This window comes from Malurus melanocephalus, unplaced genomic scaffold (genome assembly GCF_030028575.1).
Source record: "Malurus melanocephalus ecotype Western Australia unplaced genomic scaffold, MMel_1.1 scaffold_50, whole genome shotgun sequence".
Classification (NCBI taxonomy): domain Eukaryota; kingdom Metazoa; phylum Chordata; class Aves; order Passeriformes; family Maluridae; genus Malurus; species Malurus melanocephalus.
This window is the reverse complement of record NW_026623282.1, coordinates 2,433,846-2,457,498: the sequence shown is the minus strand read 5'-3', so window position 1 is coordinate 2,457,498 and position 23,653 is coordinate 2,433,846. Positions and strand designations below refer to the sequence as shown.

The 23,653-nt window shown below is 44.0% G+C and overlaps 2 protein-coding genes across 2 annotated transcripts; both read right to left on the bottom strand.

Moving 5' to 3' along the window:
* Window positions 1-4,043: 4,043 nt before the first annotated feature.
* Window positions 4,044-13,787, bottom strand: LRPAP1 (LDL receptor related protein associated protein 1). The gene is made up of 8 exons (XM_057365272.1): window positions 13,578-13,787; window positions 9,705-9,849; window positions 9,257-9,381; window positions 7,818-7,938; window positions 6,735-6,893; window positions 6,085-6,167; window positions 5,073-5,249; window positions 4,044-4,770 (listed from the first exon to the last, which is right to left on the bottom strand). The coding sequence occupies exons 1-8, from the start codon at window positions 13,755-13,757 to the stop codon at window positions 4,705-4,707; spliced, it is 1,056 nt and encodes a 351-aa protein (XP_057221255.1). The 5' UTR covers window positions 13,758-13,787; the 3' UTR covers window positions 4,044-4,704.
* A 2,452-nt stretch (window positions 13,788-16,239) lies between these two features.
* LOC130573072 (C-C motif chemokine 4 homolog) lies at window positions 16,240-17,324 on the bottom strand. Its single transcript, XM_057365231.1, has 3 exons — window positions 17,015-17,324; window positions 16,668-16,779; window positions 16,240-16,487 (listed from the first exon to the last, which is right to left on the bottom strand). Exons 1-3 carry the CDS (start codon window positions 17,121-17,123, stop codon window positions 16,397-16,399), a joined length of 312 nt encoding a protein of 103 aa, XP_057221214.1. The 5' UTR covers window positions 17,124-17,324; the 3' UTR covers window positions 16,240-16,396.
* Between the last annotated feature and the right edge of the window lie 6,329 nt (window positions 17,325-23,653).

Genomic DNA, 23,653 nt, shown 5'->3' with positions numbered 1-23,653 from the left:
ATTAGAAACGGAGATTTGAATTTTGAGGTTGGACTAATGGATCCAATGCCAGGCATTGTAAATCATTGGTTTTTGCGTGCAAGTTTCCCATTCTCAGTGTGTTTATTTTTAAAATAGTGTAGCTCCCTTCTCTCTTTAAATTGCCTGGAAAATTACAACTGTAGAACATTAAATAGCATTTTATTTTAGTACGAGGCTTATTTCAAAGCGATTCAACGCTCACTCTCCCTATAGAAATTGGCAGGTTTAAGTTACAGTAGACCTGTTATTGAGAGGCAGCCTTTGAGACTGAAATGGTTAGTTTTATTAAAATGGATGTGTGCAGCTTTTGTGATAAATTAATGCATCAGTGAAGGAACAAAGTTCACGTGTTAAGCATTAATATCTGTGTACTATTTTTGATTTAGAAGTGCTCTTTCATTGAGTGGTGGGATAATATACTTGAAAATTTGGATATGAAAGAAGTGCTTCAAGGGCTATTGATAAAAGCATTTGGGTTGCAATCATTGCTGTACCAAAAACAACTCAACCTGAAATATTTACTGTGGGGAAAAGCTTATGAATTTGTTTTGGCTCTACTGAACAGATTTTATGAATGCTTCCATTTTATGCCTGTAGATATTAGTAAAAGAAATCCATGCAGTCTTTTTTTTCTGTAGATTAACATCCTCCTTCCCAAAGATGCTATGTGAATGGACTGGAATACATGTTAACTGTATGTTTTATTTGGAAATGTTGATTTTGGTATTTGGAAGCACTTTGTTAGACAACATAATGCATACAGAAAATGCACCACCCAGCTTTCAGTAACAAAGGTAGGTCTGTTTGTATTGAAAGCAACAATCTGTTCTATTTATTGACTTTAATTACTTTATTTCTTCTATTCTTATTTATTGCTATGGAATGAAAAAATATATTTAAAATATATTTTCATATTTCCTGTGCACTACTTACTGGCAAATGCTCACACAAGATCAGCTGTTAAGGCAGCATATTCTGGAAGCTAAAGTTGTTCCCTGTCTCTTATTTTCTACCTTAAGCTCCATTAACCCTGGCTTGAGGGAACCCCACAGGGAGAGCTGGACACCCAGCAAGCAGGAGCAGAGCCCAGCCAAGGACCCTGATCCCACCAGATCCTGAGTGCAGAGATCCCTGCMGGAATGGCATCTGAAAAGGGGGATGGCCCCTCACCTGACAAAATGTAAGTGATCTCTACTTRGTGAATTTAAATACTGCTATTGGCATATCTATCAGTCATCAGGATCCCTTGGGAGGGGAGAGGGAAAATTATTGCAGCAATAATACTGCTACAGTGCTGTTCCTTATCTGTTTTGGTAGAATGATGCCATCTCAGCTGCTCTACCAACATGTAGGACGTGGGGTTTTTTTTTTAAGAAAGACTTGGTTATTTTTGTTGCATTTAAAAAAATGCCTTATGTATTTATTTCCCTCTCCTTCCCACCACCCTTTTTAACAAATAAAATCTGTCCTATGTGAAGTCACTGACATGTTTACCTAAACTGAAGGTTCTTTTCAGGGCAGAATTTGACTGGCTATAAAATATTAAATGTTCTGATTTTCTTTCCCCAAGAAATACAGTTCTTTCCTCCTTTTTCTGCTCCTGCTTTAGTATTTAAAATTGTTTCTCAGGGTGGTTAAAAAATTGGTAATTTGGCTAATTACAAAAAGATCAGATAAAATACTTAAGGAAGAGAGGTTCAGCTACTGTTTAAGTGTTAGTTCTTTCCTTTTTAGATGCCTTTCATGCACTCGAACCTGTGAACTCCATTATTCACCTCTCACAGGRTACAGGACTTTAGATATATTTCATTTACACCTTTCTTTTTGGCTTTAAATTTTCGTTGCTATTTACAGAACACAGGWGTGGTGACTCAAATTATTTTTTAATCTTTAATGTCTCAAACACTACCCTSTCTTGTCATTTTGGCCATATTAATTGTCTTTGGAGGCTTCAATAATGCAATAATGTACTGAATTGTACATTCATTTATGTGCTTTAGGTGCAGATCATGGAAACTGGARTAGAATCAGACTTTGCATCTCCCTAGCTTGTCCCCAAATCTTAAAAAGCAGGCAAAGCCCCAAGGAGCCTTGAAAGGAATATGGAGATATTGCTCACGTTTAGGCTGCTGTAGACTCTAACTCAGCCACAGACTATTTCAGGGGGAAGTTGGATGCAGGGCAGCAACAGCCTTTTTATTTTTGCTTTCTCTAGGTTTGTGTAACCCATCTTTGGGCCCAGTGACTCATTAACAGCTCTGCTCAGTAACTAAAGTGATGTGACTGTGCTGACCCCAGCCTCCAACCTTTGTCTTTGCTGAGCTGACTTGTTCCCAACTTTATAAACTACTGACATGTAAGTATTTAGTCAGCCTCTTGTACTTTGCAGCACTTGCCAAGCATTCCCTCTGAGCCCACCTGGCCTTTGAGCCCAATTACTGTCATGGTGTGGTAGGTAAAGGTACAGTACAGCCACTGCCTGGTTCAGACATCACCTCTTTGAAGCTTCTGCTGAAGCAGATGKTCAGCAAATGATCAGACCCTGGTTATTCATGCCATGAATCCAGCACCTTCTGCTGCTCAAAACATCTTCAGAAATTCTTGGGTAAGTATATTTTACTTCAGGTACACACTGAGGATGAGACCCAGCTTTGTGCTGTGCCCTCCTGTGTGGAGAACATGGCTGCAGGCTGAGATGCTCATGCTGCTTTCCCGTGTGCAGCACATCTCCTGCAGCAGCACGATCTGAAGGTGCTCTGTAAAAGCTGTTCCATTCCTCACAGCCCAGCCACGACTGCTCAGCAGGAGCTCAGTGCTCTGCACAGCTCCTCTCCTCTGCTCTCGCACTTAGTGTGTGTCCAATTCTCCACCCAGGAGTCAGCGCTGTGGGGCTCTCCACATCCAGGCTACAGCCACCAAACAGCCCCTGTGGCACACATTTAGTTCCCACCCTGCCAAAGGGAGAACTGAAGGACAGTGAAGTCTGCACTTTCTAGCACAGTATAGAACACACTTCTGCTCTGCATTCACAGGGAATCAATGWAGACAAACTCATAAGGAAATACAGCTACTGCTCTGATACAGAAGCTGAAGAGCCCTTGAAGTCAGTCTGGGGAAGAAACAGTGCATAACATTTAAGAAAAAAAACCCTCAATTTTCACATAAATGGCTTGTAGSTATTTTTGGATTTACTTATTTTAGCTCACCAACCAATGGTATACCATAAGGTACATGAACAGAACCATCTCTAAGGAGATTGCTAATATTAATGCTGGCCTGCTATCATGACGAGCAACAATTCTCTGGAATATAAATAACACGTAGCTTACCTTAAATTAAAAAAGGGAAAAAAGAAAAAAGAGCTTCCTGCTTCAAAGAGAATCTCTGAGTAAGACTGCTAGCAGAGTTTTGGTTCAGATCACTTGCACATGAAGATACAGTTTTTAAGTAGAGAATCATGCTACTTTTAACCCAGGATGACCCAGGACAAGTGGGTTATTCTGACTGGATGGGTCTCTTCAGTATTTCTCATGAACAGGTAGAGAAAGCAAGGCTCAAGGACAGCTTCCTCATCCAGCACACTTTAGCACTGCCATCTGTGAGGCAAGAGCTCCTCAACCAAGCAGCTGGAATGACTTTCCCACACCAGACCTTGGTTTTAGCCCTGTTCCTGGAACAGTTTCATTTGAAATAAAGAGTCAGCATTGTTATTATAGACAATTTCAACCCAGGTAACTCATGTTAGCCAAAGTTCTGACCAGAAAAATCTGGTCTTGAAAGGGAAAGTGTCAATAATCTTTACTGGAGATTGCATTGGAATATGTGCCCAGAGAGAAGCTGCTTTAGAAAGCCTTCTGCCTATTCAGAACATAGAAACACATCCTTGTGGTGGAAAGCTACCCTTCCTCCCTTAATGAATGAATGAACGTTACAGGAATTAGCAACAAGCTCAAAACCCAGGTCTGGTTACTTTCCACTATAGGAAAGGGAAGGAGAAAAAAAAAAAAAAAAAACCTTACCAGTTTCTTGTTTTGATTTTTTAATGATTAAGTGTAACAAAACCAAGCGACCGTGAACAAGATAATTATACACAGATGTGTTAGTCAATAACTAAACAGTGCAAATTGACCTCAGTACTTGTTCCCTCCTTACTCTTCCTCCCCCTCTCACATGAAAGATTCACACACAGCGCAGCAGTGCAGCTGTGAGCTACTGCTCAAAATCARTAAAAATATTTTTGTTATCTTAAGTAGGAAATGTAATAGGCCAAGCACTGAAATAAAGACTTTTCTGGCCTCTGTTTAACTTGCTGTACCTCAGTGTTTGCTTTCATTGATCAGAATACCTTACCTGACTGTAAGATTAGTATTTTTTTAYTAGCAGGAATCCTTTGAGAGTTCACATATTTTTTCCTTTTGACATGACTGATTATTTCAAAGGYTGCTGCTTGATTCAGATGTAAGATTTATATGACCCAAGATGTGCAACCCAAATATATAATCTGATCATTTAATTTTATAGTCAAATACAAAATTGATAATTAACTACACAAAAAAAAATTCTTACAGGACACATCTAGTCAAATCCTTACTATTTCAGAAGGACTCCTTGGTAAGCCCTTTCCAAAAAAGYACATTAACTGCCTTGTGTTAATAGATTGATCCCATGAAATAGAATAAATTTTTATAGTTCATTGTGTTGAAGACCTTGAGAGATTCTGCTGGATAAATCTTGCAAGTGCTTCTTCACCTATCAGGAAAACAAAACATGTGAAACAAAACAAATTATCAATACAGAAATATACTCAGATTTTGCTATGAGTACTTGTGATAACAGAAAGAGCAGAAGGAAGATTTCAGGCCTTTAAGAATTATATAGTCTATATAAAACAATTACATGCATGCTGTACAACACATGGAGAACAGATGTGCCTTGAACTCCCCTTCTGGAAATCATTCARCTTGCATGGCAAATCAGCACTGGATAATCTACTTCCCTTCTGCTACTGAGTTAAACTTTCAACATGTATGTAACACTGGATTTATACAGACCTTATATCCTAGCTCTTTTGTCTTTTCTTGCAGCATGGCGTATTTCTCTTTGTTTCTGTTTAGATGATCCTTGTCTCCAGTTCCCTCTACATGCTTCAGTTTCTCATGTGAAATCTCTAATTGTTTCTGATAATGATGGTGTTTTTCAATTTTTGCTTCAAAATGTTTCAGCTCCTCCTAAGACAACAAATACACACAGCTTTACAGGAGTTTCTTTTCAAGATTTCTTCTCTCTTGTGAAGACAGTCCTTATGATATTTTACTAAGTCAAGCACAGAAAGCTTTTTCAGTTCCCTATTTTTTAAGAATATCTGGACAATCTATTACTGTTCCCACCAGACTCCTGATTTTGAAAGCAGGTGCTGAAAATSACCCACTGCAGAGTCCTCAAAAGGAGACTATGGGTGGCTGTGAGGTGCTACAAGATGAGCARTGAACACCAAGTAAAAATTAAGGCATAAGAACACTGGACTGAGGGGAGTAAGACAATTTTWAAAAGAAGCCTCCTTTTAAAATCTGCTGAACAGGCAGAATCAGAAAAAAAAMCCCCAAMCTTATGTTTTCTCTATAYAACTTGAATAAAAGAGGTATGAACTACACAAATGAATTTCTATATTATTTCTTTGAAAAGCAGTCTTTATCACACTAGTTTTGGGTCAGCTCATCAACACAGCTCCAACACAGGAAGTTAACAGTACAAGAGATGGGCACAAGAGGCAAACTGGTGGCTATACAGATTACACTGCTTTCCAAAGAAATAATTAAGACATTGGGTAAGAGGRGGAAATTTAGTGCATTGAAAACAAAGAAGCAGGGCCTGATCTTTCAAAGATTTAAAATATGCAACACTTATTTTGAGTGGGTTCAGAATTTTCATTCTGCTAATAACAGAACTACGCATATCACTAGTTACACATGTTTATATATCTAAGTATTAAAAAAGCAGCATGACTTTTTTTACAGTGTCTGAAGGGTAATACAGAAGTGGCTGCAATCGGAGAATTTTACTTACCCGGAAAGACTCAAGTTCTTTCTCAGTGAAATTGGCTGATTTGGCCATGTCCCACAAATCAATCACTCTTGGTTCTTCAAATTCTAAACAAGCACACATCACAAAATGAAAATCTGGACACAATGCTTTTGATGCCCAACTTCTATGTAAAATGAAGATGCTGTCTCACATACATTTGGATATTAACCACAGAGATACTAAGAACTATATCACTAATAGATCTATTTAGATGAAAAGCGAAAAGTATCCAAGTACTGGATAAAACTAGATAWTAGATAATACATTTATCTGATTTTATCTAGTACTAGATAAAACAAGTAGGTTTTTAAAAGCAAAAAAGCCCAGAATCCTAGGAACTGGATAATAGGAACTGTTTGTGTTGCACGTTGTCTCTTTTATTGAAGGTATAGTAATATCCTGTCTCACGAGGGCATGGAAGACAGAACTATRCTCTTAACACACTGATTGTATCCTTTCATTAGGCTTCCAGTGTTTGGTTCTAAATTGAACTGGCTGGCTGCATCTCTTCAGCCCACTGTGGTACACTATGCACTGCAATACTCTGACTACACCTCATTACTTGCCCACTGATTTTAATGTTTTTAAAACAAAATGAATCCCAAAAAAGCACAAGCCCAACTGTATCATACCACTGGTTGTGTCATATCCCTGGTGACTGACTTTACGCAAACGCTCAAATCCCTGATTGATGCTTCTTAACTTCTCCTTGAGTTCTCTGTGTTTGTTGTGCAAGATTTCCTCTTTCACCAGGTTCTCCTCAGATGGATTGATAACATTTTTGTGGATATCTGTTGAAGAACAATAGTGTTATTGATTGTGGGCCAAATCTTGATAGGTCAAAAACTCCAGAAATCCCTTAAATCTTAGGTGAATAAAAGATGCAGAGTTCTTAGGATTAAGGTTGAATGTAAATAACGCATCAAAATCAGACTTTAAGAAGTAATTCCTTTTGCAGATCAATATTCAGAGCAATGTCCCTCTGTGGAGGGTGATGTTACAGAAATGCCTTATAACTCCTACTGGCCACCAGATTTTAGTAAGAAAATGTTCTTATTTTCCCAGGTTAGCAATATTCCAAGRAAATGGGATAAGGATGTTTAATGAGTCCCATGCCTTCTTCCCTGGACATTTCATGAACCGAGACATGTGATGGTGATGATTTTCAGCAGCTTCCAGCTTGGACTACATAATGCAAACATCAAACTATCAGCGTTAGAATTCTTCAGCTCTAACAATTTTAGCTCAGGTTAGTACAGCAAGCTGGGGTCAGATCCTTGATGCTGCAATAAACCTCAGGGTGCCTAAGATATTCAGTAAATCCTCTTGGGCTCCCAGCTGAATAAACATGCAGAATAAATAACATGCAGAATAAAACATGCATGTTCTACAGACTTYAGAACCACAGTGGAGCAGCAGTGGATTTATGCTTGCTGCATAATTTCCTGTAAACTACAACGGCCATCATTGTYAGTCTGATGGCATCTTCCCTCCTTGAAATGCAGGCAGAATCAGAAAACTGAAATGGGAACATTTTCATTAGCTGGCAAGAGTTTTGGCAGCTAATGCAGAGCTAAACCGAGGAAGTATCTGAAAACACCAGCACCTGCAAGCAGTTCTRACAGAAACGTCAGGAGTTTCAAATAAATTTGGAAACGATGAAAACAATGGGCAGAGAAAAGCTGTACTGCTCTTGAAACATCAGAGAAACGCACCTTCTGTTCTGCTCACAGTCTCCAGCAGAATATTGTATTCACGAATCTTTTCTTTGTGATGCTTAAATTCTCGCCAGAGCTTATCCAACTCCTCATCAGAGAACTTCCCAGAGGTCTTGGCCTGAAAGAAATATGAGCTCATTATGCTTTCCAGGACAAGTGCTCAAGTACCCTCAAGTGCCCAAAACATTTTTCCACTTCTCACAATACATAGAAAATTATTACGTGCAGCTTTTCCTTAGATATTTTGCTTTAATTATCTTAAYATTTGTGTGCGGTCAGGATTCAGATGTTGATGGATAACATGTCTTCAAGCATGTCAAGGGAAGTTTGATTCAGATCTATAAAGCTGGACTTGCTATGTACTCCTAGTGAAAAGTGTCTGGCATTTCTAATCCATAGAAAAATTAAAACAATTTAATACAGAAATAAGGGCCATGRAGCTCCATATGCAACTGTAAGGGAACCATGAGAATGAAGGATGCAGCCTGATATTAAACAGTCTTTACTTCATCTTACTCTACTGGCAGGTGAAGATTTTATCACTACTGTGCACTTGCTCTGTAACAATTAAGGAAGCACAGCTCACAGCTGGGGCACTACCCACAAATCTGGTGGCTGACTTTCCGCAATACCTGATCAAAAGTGAGTGTTTTTGATACCTCTTCAGAGCCAACCCTTTTTTTGCTTAGGGAATATTCCTTCTATTGTACTTTACTGTTCCCCAAAGCAGAGGACATCAGGTCCCTTGCCAGAGCTCTATCTAGTTACAGTAACATTTTAAAATCCAGCAGAACTTTTTTTCTGCTTTACTACCACTGCACTAGACTAGTATGCAAATTCTTTAGAATTGACCAGCTGCTTCTTAAAGCTTGAATTATTTAATTTCTGAAGTTTATGACTTTGCAAGTTTTAACTGCCCAAACTGACAGTACATCTTCCACTTTTTATGTGTGAATGCAAATCCTGGAAATTTTCACCTCAATACTAGGTTGGGAAAGTCCTTATTTAAAACCCTTCCCCACAATACATTTCACTTTTCAACAGTCTAAAAAATGCCTCTATTTTAAAGGCATCGTTTTTTGAAAAAAGTCCATAAACAACAATAATGAAACTGGGAAAAACACCATAGATATACTACAGTGTGACAGTCCACTAAGGGAAGCCATGAGTTCAGTGAAATGTGATGAAATACTCTGTTTGACCTCAGTGGACCCACTGAGGACCCAGGCTCTATCCTTCACATTGATGTGGGTGTTTTATCTGGCAAAAACATCTTGCCATAGCTGGATGATCTGGATGCAAGAGAGATACACTCAGGGGACAAAGATGTAAGCTATGAGCACAGCTCACATCTGGATGCTCTCAGAAGACACAGCTAAGAGTTCACTGAAGAAATACTGATTTCCTACATTCCAGTTCCTGGAAACCTTACTCACCTTGCTCCATAATTTTTCCAGTCTTGGATCATCTAGTGTGTCACTTTCTGTGCCATCTTTAATATAGTTGGTATCAACTAGTTGAGAATCCTTCTTTCCATTCATTCCATATTTAGTCATAATGACTGCAAGGGAACAGAAGATACAGAAACATTAGAACCAACTATGGATGTAKGGAAGGTGAGAGATGGTCTGCATCCATCTTGCAGAGCTGGATTTTGTAGCTCATGGACGAAACCCCAACAGTTTAAGATACAGAGGTCCCAGGTTTAATGACCTCTTCTGAAATAATTTTCAGCAAAGGAATCTGTCAGGCTCCTGCAGCTCCCTACTGACCTCCAAAGAACTTGTGTGTGCTCAGTGTCCAGAAAGACAAGTTGTTATTTAATGGCTCAAACACAAACATAGACACAATGTTTAAACCCCTTCTTTCCAAGACAGACCTTACCATTTAAGTTGCGTCTGAGCTTGGCTTCYTTTTCTCCATCTTCATCTAACCCTTCAGCCTTCAGTTTCTTCCAGCTTAGCTCATCCTTTTCTTGTATTTTCAGATCRCTATGCAACTCTGCCAGTTTCACAGCAGAGAGATGGAGCTTACAAGAACAGAGAAAGGTTTTATTTAGTTATGTGGAGTCCCCTTTTGCTTCAGTTACCTCAGAAACCAGTACAGATATGTAAGAACCAGTACAGGACAGCAATTCTTCTCAAACAACATGCCATTGYCACCACATGTTCTTTCTTGTGGACCACCTTCCAACCATATAGTTACAGTGAGCTGGTGAACTTTATTGGTTACYACAGTTTTTCAGACTACCAGGTCACTGAGGATGGCCTTGCAGGTCCAAGAGCCACTTCACCAACAAGTTCTACTATGATCAAAATGAAAAAAGTACTSAGATAATTTCTTAATATGGTCTAAGTGCATTAAACTATACAAAACCTACATATATTCCCATCTGACATTAACGGAACAAAAAAGGTAAGACACGAATATAGGAAAATAAAAAAAAAAGAGTTCAAATGAATGCTAGGTCAACTTCAAATTTTGTAAGCTACAGAGAAAACAGGAACRAAGACGATGACTAACATGCAGTTGGCTAAGCAGCACTGCTGTAAGTTGATCCTGAACTTCAGTTTTCAGACACCTTAGTTATTCAGTTTAAAACAAAGAATTGTAACAAATCATCTTAATACTTCAGAAATACTTTTGTCCGTGTCTGTTGRCATGCATGTCAACAAACAGAAAGTGAGGTAAGGACACACCCAGGGAAGAGGTGATAAAACCCCTCCAMCCACTGTGCACTCAGCTCCTGAGAGCTCAGACCCAGCCCAAAACCCCAGTCTTGTTAGTCCTAGGACAACTTTATTTACTGGAGTTTTTTAATCATTAAAAACAGATTATGGATTATAATCATTCTTATTTTCAGTGAGAAAGTAGCAAGTTTAAAAAACACAGACTCAGAATTCAGTATTGTTTTTAAACATCAGAATGATATTGAAAAGATTCAGCCATTCCCTTGTGTGTCAGTAGGTTATTTTAAAGTAATTAGGAAAAGTGCAATTACTTTGAGCTAATGCACTTGCTGTTGACAGGAATTCAGGAAACTATCTGCATTATTGTTTCTGTTTCCAGCTTAGTTTGTCCTATTAATCTTTTGCCACTGCATATACTTATTTTGATTTTTAAACTATTTTTTCCTGCATTTGGCTGACTGAAATGACTAAAATCTAGAGAAGTCAGAATCACAGGTAAATATAGTATTTATAGAACACATTAAAACTTCTGATCTCTCTCATACAAAAGCAAAGGAGCATCCCAGTTGTCTTCTTTACCATCTACTTTAGGGGAACTGCTTGATAGAAACAAGGCACTTAGAAGGAACCACTTTATTTATGGTTTTTAGTATGTGCTAATGTAAAAGAACATCCTTAATCATGTAACAGTTTGCTTTTCTGATGCAGGATGACTTGGACAGCTTGAAAGTCACTGCTGCAGTGGCACCAAAGATCAACGTTTCCCTCAGCAAGAATTGTGCCCTGGAGCTTCAGGAGGAAGACTGAAAGGTTTGCTACAAATTGCCAAGCATCTCAGTAATTCTATACTCTAACATTCAAGTAGTGTGGACTTCATATGTAGTTATGCTGAGCAAATACAAGATAAAAATAGCCAGCAGTATTTTAAACTAATTTAAAGTATTCAGTTAAGGAACTGCTTCCTTTAAGGTCATCTCATGTAGGACCCTGACTACACTAAGTAAAAAATGCCAAYGGATAAGACTCACCACTTAACTAAAATCACTCACATGTTGGAATAACTAACTAGAAGCAGAGATGAAAAGCTAAGTTTAATGATTAAATAACAAAGCAACAAGTTTCTCACACTCATTCCTTACTCCTCATTCCTTATGCTGCCTGGACATTAACATCCAAGACAGGTACCTGGCAATTCTGGGAAGGAGTGCTGGAAAACTGTCAAACATTACAACAATTAAGTCATTTGCTGTTTGGCTGGCTATAATCATAACCTGCACCATCCTTACCTACACTCCTGCCTCCAAGAGGAAAGAGCTCTKTACTACAAATTTACTATTTATCAAAAGAGATGCTGGAGAAATACCAAACCCTCCCTTCCATCACCCTCAGGGAATCAAGAAGGGAGTCTGGCTTGCCAGCTCCTGGTTCTGGTCTAAGGAACATTTTGAGGCTCTTAAAGGACTGCTCATCCAATTGTGTGTTGCAATGCTGAATTGAAATATCTGTCTTTCATGTCAAAACAAAGAAGTTCCCTATTTTCAGTACTATCTCTACCACTACCAAAATAAAGGAATGAAGAGTTATGCATTGGTGTATGCAAGTATATCAAAGCAGATGTAACACACAGGCATAGTTTTCCTCTTATTTCACATATTTTCCAGACATACTGAAAAATAACTTTATAAAACACATGCTGGGTATCAGTTGTCTCGAAAGTGAAATTAAGATGATGGCAAATTTAGTTCAAGGATGTTCTGCATCTCTAAAATATGGGACACACATAAAAAATTTACTAAACCGTAGTTATTTACTGACAGAGTTAACTTCATTTTATATTTTAATATCTTAACATAGACCATGTAAAGCATCTCAAATTTTAATTCCAGAAGACCCAGGTATGAGAAAAGACTGTAATTGGAAAGGTGAGAGGTAACTGACAACAGTATAATTACAGATTAATTCTAGTCTCTGAGTTGTTTCTTTTTCAGCTGTCACCTCACAGGTGGAGTTTCATTCACACACTGTCCTATGCCCCATTCCATCCTTCTTCCATCRAGGAAAGGAGTATTTTTGATACCTTCTTTTAGCACATTGGGAAACAGCACTACAGCATGGCTACAGTTTTTGGCTGAACCCAGGGATGCTCTACCTCCAGTTTAATAGCTCAGGCTATTCAGGATACACAAGATCTGAAATTAACTCTATTTCTTTACCTGAAAGAAGCAAACCTTTGCCAGTCATAACCCTAATTCCCATGGTCTACAATATTCAAGGGATATATGCAGTGAACTCTTCTTCTCCTGTTGGAGCTGTTCCGTTTAGTTCTAAGTAAGTATTTCCACTGTAATTGAATAAATTGACTGTATTTTCACTGTAATTCAATATTTTTTGTAGACCAGCGCGTGAGACACTCAAGTATCACCATCAAAATTAAGACTTTCATCTGGGAATGGTGATACTCATTTGCTGGTCCTCCCACGTGCCCACATCACTTGGTGTGAACGAAGGTGACACAATCACCAAGGYGGAGAGTTTCCTCCTCTCCTGTGCAGTGAATTCCTGTCCTGTGCAGAGWGGGAGCCAAAGGCACCGCCGTCAGACAGATGAGAGCATCACATTCCTGAACAACAGGGCTAAAGCATTCCACCGGCGGGCACTGGAGCCAGCCGCACATCCTCCATGGCACCAGAGCCGCTTCCCTCTCCCTCCCACGTCCTGGGCATGTGGTTTAGCTGCTGCATTTAAACACGGGCAGATCAACACCTCCCAGGACACAAACACACATCTCCTCTCCCAAGAGAAGGCTGTTCCCTCCGCCGGGACAGTCCCCACGGCACTGAGGGGGGCTCAGCGCGTCCCTCGCTCCTCACGGTCGGGAACAGCCATGCCCGAGAACTGAATAAAAGCCACGGCAGCCCAGAACCGGGGCCGGACAGCCTCGGTCTCTCCTCACACACAGGTCCGGCTCCTCCCCATCTCCCCGGCAGGGAATGAGTGTCTGAAGCGGCCGGGCCCGACCCTGGGGCCCCCTCCAACCACCGCCATCGCCCCGCGCCGTCCCACTCACCCGCTGCGCCTTCTCCCAGACCTGGTTCAGCCTCACYACGCGGAACTCCCCGGCCTCCCGCCGCTTGCCGCCGGTGGCCGCCAGCCCCTCGTTGGCCTCCCGGGAGTATTTGCTGGCCTGGCCGGCAGCAGCGAGGAGCAGMGCGGCGGCGAGGGCCGGCAGCAGCCGCAGAGCCGCCATGTCGCGCCGTGTGGGGAACTACAACTCCCGAGATGCCTTGCGGCGAGGKCTGTGAGGGCACACGGGAGGCGAGGCCCGCTAAGGTCGAAAGTGCAGCCAGTGGTTAGAGGAGCGTGAGGAGGGTTAGGTTTGAGTTGTTTATCTTCGTGCCATTCTCCTGAGCTCTTGCTTCACAAAATATGCTGAATGTGGCTAATCTTGTGAGTAGTTTTCCCCCCAGCGTGTAGTAACCGCAGCCAACACTAGATGTGTCCCGCAGCGAGATGTTGATGTCAGCTGTGCGAGGAGAAAGGGTCGTGGTGGGTTCGAACAGCACTGCTTTCATCACACAAAGTTTTCAGATATTAGCTCAGTGTCCAAGAGTACACAGAAACGGAAATGGCAGCCCGGGCAAGGTGGAAGGCAAGAATGGGGACCGGTTTTCCAGAGAAGTACGCCTGTACCCCGGCAGAGAAGAACACCTGTACCCGGGGCAGCACAGAGGGATGGATGGTGGTGTGGGGAGGAGGGGTTTTGGGAGAAATGCGAGGACACGTAGGYTGTGTTATTCTCGAGGGGTGAAATGTGGGAATGACTCTGGGCTCGGTGATATGTGCTCAGAGTGCAGCTCTTGGGCAGGAGAGCCAGTCCTGATGGTGCCATCTCCCACCTCAGTGCATCCTCCACAAGAGCCAGCTGAGAAGTGCAGTGATCAACAGTCTTGGGAGGGGATTCAGTCAGACTGTATTCAGAAAAAAAAAAACCCCTCCACAATGCTGTGAAAATGCATAGTATTTAATCCAGGGTTGGTATTGTCCCCAGTTTAATTTGCTAAAATATAATGGTGCTATGAAAGAAGCGCAGGAGATACATGGCACACTCCATGTAGTTGTTCTGAGGGGAAGGCAGTGAAGAAATTGGTTCCTTTCTTGTCTTGATGGATCCTCTTCTGTACACTTCAAGGCTTGTGTAGTAGCTTTTTTCAGCATAGTTAGACAATTTTGTGTTGAGTTTGTTTAGCAAGGTGCTTCTGGGATTACTTTCTTGGGATTAACTGGTGGTACAGGCAAACATTCATAAATTCACCTCAGGTCTCATATGTGACCTTGAGCAAACTAAAGTGTAGCTCTGTACTACAGTGAACACTAAGCCTTTGAGCATTATAAGGCAGCCCTATAACAAATAGTTTGACTAAACTAAAATGAGATTTCTGAAAACAATGCCCCAGGGAGGATTTTTACTGGGCTCTCATTTTTGCTTTGTAAGCAATWTAAAAGTATTGTGTTTTCTCTTTCACATTTTCTAAGTCAGAGATTTTCAGTATTATTAACCTAGAAGCTCTTTCTATAAGACTAAATTGCAGAAGTGGGCAAAAGAATTGCAGCATAGATTGCATTGAAGAGCAATTGTAGTGAGAATTGAAATACACATTGAAGTACAGCAAACTTAGGATGCAGAGAGAAGTCCATCAACCTTGCCAAAATCTTGTGCAGYTCTCCACAWMAGTTTTAGGGWTTCGAGCTTGTTTTAGTCTTATTATTACAATGTATGTATGTATTCTTGAGTCATTTTGAAATAGGTGGTTTTGACTTGTTTGTCATTTGAAGTAAAGATTGAGTTTCCAGGCTCTCTGCAAAKAAATTCAACTTATGCTATATAAACTCTAACAGGTTCCCACTCTTCTTGTAGTATTGAGTGTGCTTGTGCTCAGCTTTATGCATTTGTTTGCCTGAATTTTTGAGCTACACTGGAGATTTTGAGAAGTGGAGAGGGGCTGCAGCACCATTAGTTTGCTTGTGTTGGTTTGTTGGGTGTCATTCTCCAGTGCCCTTACCTCTGTGACCTCAAGTGACCAGTGCTGGTGTGGTTCTGTGTGTCCTGGCCCAAGCAGAAGTGTTGTAGGGCAGAGTGTGGCCCTGGGGCAGAGCTGGTGTCAGCTGCAGAGATGTCCTGCTCACTTCTCCAGCCCTGGGTAATGGTGTGAGGAGAGAGCTGGTGTCAGTGCTCCTCTGGCAGCGCTGTGGCRCAGGGTGTGTATATGGGGACAGCAGCACCTGGCAGCACCAGGACCTCAGCTCCACCACTGCAGTGGCCTGTAGTGTAGGAGATGGCTAGGASTGGGGATATCAGGTAGTCAAAGACTGTCCCGATCCTCTGGTGTTTGGGTAAAATATGTCAAAGAGCTGGTGGGATGCCCAGCAGTGCTGCCTGGCCCATCGGGTTTGTTACCGGACTCCACATGTGCTGTGTAGGGAGGGCCCCAAGAAATGGATGAGATGCCAGTGTCACCCCACAGGTACGTCTGGGTCATAGTGGGAAGCAGGAGCTGAGTRTGGGCTGGGGAAGGGGAAGTACTTTAGGAACTATTATGGGGCCTCCCTGTACAATGGGTAGCAGTGAAACCAGGGAGTGGGGAGGGCAGACGACTCCCCATGGGTCCTTTCTGTTATGCTGGGGCTCCAGCAGGWACTTCAGAGACACCCAAAGGGTTTGACAACCAAACACTTTATTCAGACATTTAAGCAAGCAAAAATTTTAACAAGTGTATGTCAATTGTAATTAATTTTCCCGCTGAAGAGGGATGAAGCTCAAGCACTCTCACTGCAGGTYTGGTGCTGGGGGCCGAGCCCATTGCCTTGGACAGCAGCAGGGAAGAGTCACTACACCGACAGCTCCAAGYGCTTCAGGTATTCCTGCACCCAGGGAGCCTCGGGGTCTGCGCATATCTTTCTCCCCCTACTGGTGACCAGGCTGTTGGGGAAGAAAGGTGCTGAGGCACTCAGCCAGGGCAACAGGATACCTGTGCTAAGCCCAGCTGGCAGCACCCTGGGTGTCCCTRTCCATGCCCTTCCCCATCCTGCACAATCTTGGACACCCTTGGGGTGCTGCCCTGGCTCTGTCCCCTGGACCCCGGCAATGCTGGGTACTCACACCACGGCTGGCTTGTGAGGTGGGCAGGTGTTGCCGGTCCTGTAGGCAGAGCGGATCGTTCTGAATGGAATGGGGTGGGAAATGTAGGTGAGGCAGCAGGCGGGGATGGTTTCTGTGAAGGCAGAGAGAAGGGCCCAGTGAGACCCCACACTGACAGARGCTCTGCCTGCAGCTCCCAGGTGATTTGGCATCACCTGTGCTGGGTCCTCCAGGGACACCCCCTGAAAAACTGCATCTCTGTGGCTGAGTCCATGCACTGGTGATGACCATCTGCTCCCAGCCTTCTCCATGGACACGAGGGTCTAATCAATGGGAACGGAGCTCTCTCCTGGGGAAGGAGAGCCTACCTTGCTTCTGGGATGRTGCAGGAGTCCTGGAGTCTCTGGGACTGGCCCCCACCATGGAGCAGATGGTCACAAGGAGCAGAACAGTCAGGGAAGCTGCGAGGACCCTCATGATGCTGGGAGGGCTGAAGGAGGCACAAGTGAGGCCGGAGCTGGGGTGTCTGTCAGGCTCTCCTCTGTGTGGTAGCCCCTGCTGCTGCTGACCTCCTTTTAYACCCCTGCCACTGGGTGGGCACAGGGTTTCGAGAAAGAAAATGAGTGTATCATACCAGGAAAATTATGTAAGGATCACCCACTTTTGCTGAGCTGGAGAAGGCAAAGAAACTACAGAAGGAGAAGTGCTGGCCACTTCTGTAATTTTCAGATTTGACAGAAAACAAGTCTTATGAGGAGCAGCCGAGGGAGCTGGGTTTTGTTTGATGGGAGAAGAGGAGGCTCAGGGGAGACCTTATTGCTCTCTGCAGCTCCTCGAAAAGAGGCTGTAGTGAGGTTAAGGTTGCTCTCCCCCGTAACAAATGACAGACAAGACAAATGGCTTCACATTGAGCCAGGGCATGTTATGAAAACTTTCTACTCTGAAAGGGTTTTCAGAAGGCTGCCCAGGGTAGAGGTGGAGTCACCATCCCTGGAGGCGTTTCAAAGATGTAGATATGGTGCTTAGGGACGTGGTTTAGTTGTGGACTTTGTAATGCTGGATTAACAGTTGGACTTCATGATCTTAGAGATCTTTTCCAATATAAATGATCATATAATTTGATTCTATGAATTTCATGGTGTTGCAGGGGCTGAGGGAACCTGAGCAGGGCTGGAGCTGGGCTGGCTGCAGGGTTTTTCTCAGTTCCTACTGATGCTTTGCTCCTACTGTTCCCCCAGAGTTTCAAGGAGAGAAAATGAGTGCATCAAACCAGGGAAATTTTGCCAGGATTTCCCAGTTTTGCTGAGCTGGAGAAGTCAAGGGAAGCAYAGGAGGGTAAGCAAAGGCCATGGGGCTGTTACTTTCAGGTTCCATTTGGGTGTTTGACAGGGATTGTCCAAATCCTGGTTACACCAACCCTGCTGCCCCTTCAGTGACCCTGCTGGCAAGAGCCAGGCTGGGCACAAAGCTCCCTCACCAGAGCCTGGAGGAAAATCAGGGCAAGACCAGAAAAACGAGAAAAAAGAAGGAAGTAGCAAGTTTTGTAGCTTGCTTTCTGAATGTGYACTGGTGGGGACATTTGGAAATTGCCTTCTGGAATTGGGAATTGCCCTCTCTTTATTTGGCCTTTTCCTGCTGGATCTGTGAGGGTAAATAAGTTTTTTCAGGTAACCTGAATTCTCACTGTTGACCTTACAGAGACTACATCTGTTATCCTTTGGACACAGAAACTTACCCTTAAGTGAGAAAGGAATGTTACAACTAGGRCAGAATGAAAAATAAAACACAAGTGACAAAGCAAATCTTCTAGTTAAAAAAAAAAAAGTATTTTGAAATTAACCTAGCTACCACTATGTGCAGCTGCCTGGTCAGTCTCTCGCTGAAGCAAGACCTACATGTCAGAACCCCTTTTGATTCATGAATTCACAAGAAAATAAACAAAAATAGAATGATTTTTGCTAGGCAAACAGCTTTGGAGAAGGCACATCCCAGAGCAGAGTGGGGCATCGGGAGGGTGCTGAGACAGGGAAGCTGCAGGGAAGTGCAGTTGATGCCTGATGATTTTTGCCTTTCCTTTTTATGTACCCTTTATATACTTTTATATACTTTTATACATTTTCTGTACCCTTTATGCATCCCCCTGTACCCTTAGCCTGCATGCTTGTAATTCCTGGAGCCTGATATTCCAGCTTAGTTTAGGAGTTCTKCTGGGCAGAGAGACCAAACATCCTGAGGAAGGGGTCAGTGTGCCCTGTGCTCTCTTAAACCTGAGGTTCCAGCCTTGGGGGAAGCCTTCTGTCCAGAACATCTTGTGTAAACTGGGCTCTGACCTCATTCTGGGGGGGATTAATTAGAATAGGGGGACATTACTGCATTTGTTAAGTTTCTCATTGGGGAATCCTAGATAGATATGCTAATTCCTGAAATCAATAAGAATTGTATACATGTTATACGCGGTGTGCATTTTCCATTGAGTTGTGCTCCTGGGATCCCAAATACTGAGGTAAAACCCTTTTTATCCCCTTAACTGTGTCTGTGTCAGTATTGAAGCTGGCCAATCAAGGCAACACAGTGACCTACCCGGGCCTGGCTGAGCTGTAGGTGGGCCAGGAGTCATGGCAGCCACCCCCAACACCACAAAAGGCAACCACGGAGAATGGAAGGGCACCTCTTTGAAGACGGGACATTCCTCCAAAGAGAGAGACTTGAAACCCACATAACACAGAAACCAGATGTGTTCTTTGACTGTCTGCACAGGTTGAGGGCACTCATCCTACTTGAACTCCAAAGCAGAATGGTGGGTGTTCACCTGAGAGTAAAGGCTGCAGCCTACGCCATCTACCCTGGGAATGCTTGATGGCTCCACCCAGACAGAACTGATGAGGGGAGAGGCTGCAGTGCAGACCTCAGATTGCAGGAAGTGCCAGACCTGTCTGCAGGAGGTGTGAAGGTGTGCTCAGGTGACTGAGCTGCAGGAGGTGGTGAGAAGGCTGAGAACCATCACRGAGGCTGAGGAGGAGTTAGAAACCTGGTTCCAAGTGCAGTCTGCAGTGGACCCACTGTCTGCATCCAAACASCCAGAAACTCCCCTGGTGACACACACAGGAGTGGGATCAGTGTGGAAGAATGGAAAYTTGCAAGGGCATGGACCTGCAGGAGGAAGAGACTTCCCCCAAACCCTGMGGAGTCCTTGCAGAAGCGCTTCATTGTTTTGCAGACAAAGAGGATCAGAAAGCTCCCAAGCCCCAGAAAGCTCTATACTGCATCTATGGGGTCTCCAGTGGGGGARAGGTGTAGACCTGTTGAAGTGAGTCCAGAGGGCTGGAACTCTCTGCTGTGGAGACAGGCTAAGAGAATTGGGRTTGTTCAGCTTCCAAAAGAAAAGGTTCCAGAGAGGCTTTCAATCACCTTACAGTACCTAAAGGSGGCCCACAAGAGAGCTGGAGAGGAACTTTTGACAAGGGTATGTAGTGGTAAGACTAGGRGGAATGATTTTCTACTGAGAGAGGGTAGGTCTAGATTAGACATTAGGAGGAAATTTTTCGTTGTGAGGGTAGTGAGACACTGGCACAGGTTGCCCAGATAAGTGAATGCCCCATCCCTGGAAGTGTTTGAGGCCAGTTTGGACAGGGCTCTGAGCAACCTAATGTAGTGAAAGGTGTCCCTSCCCACRACAGGGGGGTTGTAATGAAATGGTCTATGAGGTGCCTTCCAAACAAACCATTCTGTGATTGCTCTGGAAATGGGAARTAGAATGAGGACTGATGTCAGGGGCTGGGGACAATGCTGCCTGCCTGGAGGCAGTGGTGGTGGGACCAGTTGCTGGTGCAGGTGGGACAGACCGGGGTGTTGCAGCAGGGCTGGCCCCACAACTCTCCTGGCGGGYGAGGGGGTGGATCTGCTCCCCCTGCACTGCCCACACTGTTGCACCAGTTGGTGCTTCCAGCAGAAGGACCTGCAGGACGGAGGTGACAGCTCAGCTCCAGCCCTTCTCTGCCCTGGCCCTGCCTCTGGCTCTGTGGGGTGGCTGAACTCACTTGAACTCCCCGAAGAGCTGGGAGATGCAGTATTGCTTGCTGTCACAGGGAATGTTTTGGGGTGTTACTGGCCCTGACAGGTGTCTGGGGTGCTCCAGCTGGCAGATGCAGCCCCTGTGGGGRTGGCACAGCTGGTTTTGGTACTGCACTCACCCGGGGTGAGCTGCCTAGCTGCTGAGACTGAAACACTGATAAAGTCACATGACCTCTCAAAATACCCTGAATTTTTTCAGAAATGAGCCCTTTTGCGTAACTGAAGATATGGTGGGTTACTTGCAGCTGGCTGCCAGAACATCCTTGGTGAATTTAGGGGCCTATGCAGTACCAGGCGAGGGGTGTGGGGACCATGGTGGGGACATTAGCAGGCCCTGGACTGCAGGGATCTCCTCTGCTCAATGCTCAGCCCCTGCTGATGCTTCCCTYCTTCTATTCTGCCAGAGATTCAAGGAGAGAAAATGAGTGCATCATGACAGGGAAGTTATGCCAGGATTTCCCAGTTTTGCTGAGCTGGAGAGATCAAGGGAACCGCAGAAGGGGAAGAGCCAGACCACAGACCACAGATCTGCAGCTTTCAGATTCCATTTGAGGGTCTGGCAGGAATGGCCAGAGCCCAAACCCCCATGATATGAGCACTCCTGCTGCTGCAATGACCTGTTGGCCGGRAGCCAGGCTGGTATGTGAAGTTCTYTAACYAGAGTTCTGAGGAAAATCAGAACAAGGCCAGACAAAGGAAAAAAAAAGGAGGAAGTATCAAGTTTTGTAGCCTGCTTTGTGAGTGTGCACTGTTGGGGGTCTTTAGGAATTGATTACATCACACCTTTGTCAAGCAAGGATTTTACTGTAGTGGTGTGTCCGAGGTGTCCCCTGTTTGCAGGTGCARCCCCTGGAGGGATTGCACAGAGGTAGCTGCTGTCAGTGCCACTCTCCCCCAAGGGGCCCAGTTATTCCTTGCCCAGCACTGCTAGGGGCTGCCTGGCTAGTGAGACCAGATCACTGATAAAATCATGTACCCTCTCTAAATCCCTAATTTCTGCAGAAATGAGCGTTTTGGGGTGAGCKTCTGGTGGGTGGTTTGCAGCTGGCTGCCAGAGCACCCCTGGTGGGTTGCTGGCCTGTGCACTGCCAGACATGGGGCATGGAGATCCCTAAGCTCACCTTCTGTGCCAGCTCTGTCAGCTTCTGCTGGTTATCAGGGAAAAGTTGTAGAATCCCTCTTCACCAGTCCCTGTCTGGCTCAGTTTGCTGGCTTGGTACAGTGAGATGGGAAAAGAGGGTGTGTGCCAGGGGCTGGTGGAGATGTCGGGCGGCAGGCCATGGAGTGTCACCTCTGGGGACTCACCAATCCATTCTTGTGGATTCTGAGCCTGTCTTGCCTGCACAAGTGCCTGATGACCTTGCTGTCAGCCCACTGTCACAGCCTGGACAGTGCCAGGACATGGCAGCAGCATCACCCCCAGAACCGTGCAGGRGTGCCAGTGGGGGTAATACAAGGAGCAGGATGAGAGAGAATCCAGAGCACWGCCCACAGTTCAGGGACCTCTGCTAAAATCTGCTCTGGCAGGTGCTCAGGGGGATGTTCTGCTCTCACCTTCCTCCCTGGGGACCTGACCCTTCATTTAGGAGGGGGAGACGTGCCCAGGAGGGTCCCACCTGCTCCCTGGGCAGCACCCACTCCCAGCCTTCCACATGGATTTGTGGGGATGGGGCTGTCTGCTGGGAAGGGAGAGCGTCCTGGCTTCTGGGAAGACTCAGCAGAGCTGGGGTCACATAGATGGGCCTCAGATGGGGAAATTTTAAGAAAATAAGAGCATCAAAACAGGGAAATGGAAACAAAATGAGTGCATCATAGCAACGGCATTGTCAGGAACACCCAGTGAAGGCAAGGAAACCACAGAAGAGGAAGCACCAGGCGCAGTTTTGTGACTTTCAGGTTCCATTTGGTTGTTGGCATGGACTGGCCAAGACCTAAACCAACCTAAACCTGCCAAGAGCCAGGCTGGCTCATGCAGCTCCACAACAAGAGCCCTGATGAAAATCAGGGCAAGGCTGGAAAAAAGGAAAAAAAGGAAGAAGTAGCAATTTTACGTATAACTATGCTCCCTGGTTAAGAGTCCCTCTCCAGCTCTCTGGTAGGCCCTCTCTAGGCATTGGAAGTTGCTCTAAAGTTTCCTGAAAGCCTTTTCTTCTCCAGGCTAAATAAACTGAACTCTCTCAGCAGTGAACTACAGCCTGGTCTTGTGAAGTTCCACAAATGTACTTTGACACTATGTGTAATCCTACTGGCTTTACTTGCATCATGGTGACACAAAATATTCTTTGTTCCTGGCGCCCATCTCTCAGTCTGGTTTTGTAAACAGGTAGGGAACTTAATTCTTCTTTTGATTTCTTCTAGTAATAGGAGAGAAAGCAATTGATTTTTTAGAGATTTGTAGTTCCTTATACTCTAATTCACCTTAAATTTAAGAGAATTTATTGAAATGTGCTTTAAGTTTTCCAGAACAAGGCAGTAAGGGATATGTATCTGGACTAATTGAGCTGAGTTCTCTAATCAAAGACACAATCCTGTTTGTCAAGGGATTAAGCCTGTTCTTTCATTGTGTGCTGTTCTGCAAATCTCAGTCCAAGGTCAGAATCAGCTTTTAGATATCAATTTTGACTACTTCAGCAGGACTAACAGGACCTGGCTTCCTCTGATATTCCCTTAAGGTACCTGCAATAGCTCACTGGGGAGGAAAGTCACAGTTGTCTTAAAAGCACTTTACACACTCATCCCTCACTGGCCCAGAGGCTTACAGCTGTACCTSAGACATTGCTGCAAACCTGCCTTCTCTGGGGAAACTCAATTTTCAGCTCACAGAAAGCAGRCTGCATCACAGCTCCAGTCCCCATGATTCTCTGCATGGGTCACTCACTTCCCTGTCCAAGCAAACCCAGACAATGTGTCCTTTTCCAGCATCAGAAGTTTTAGGT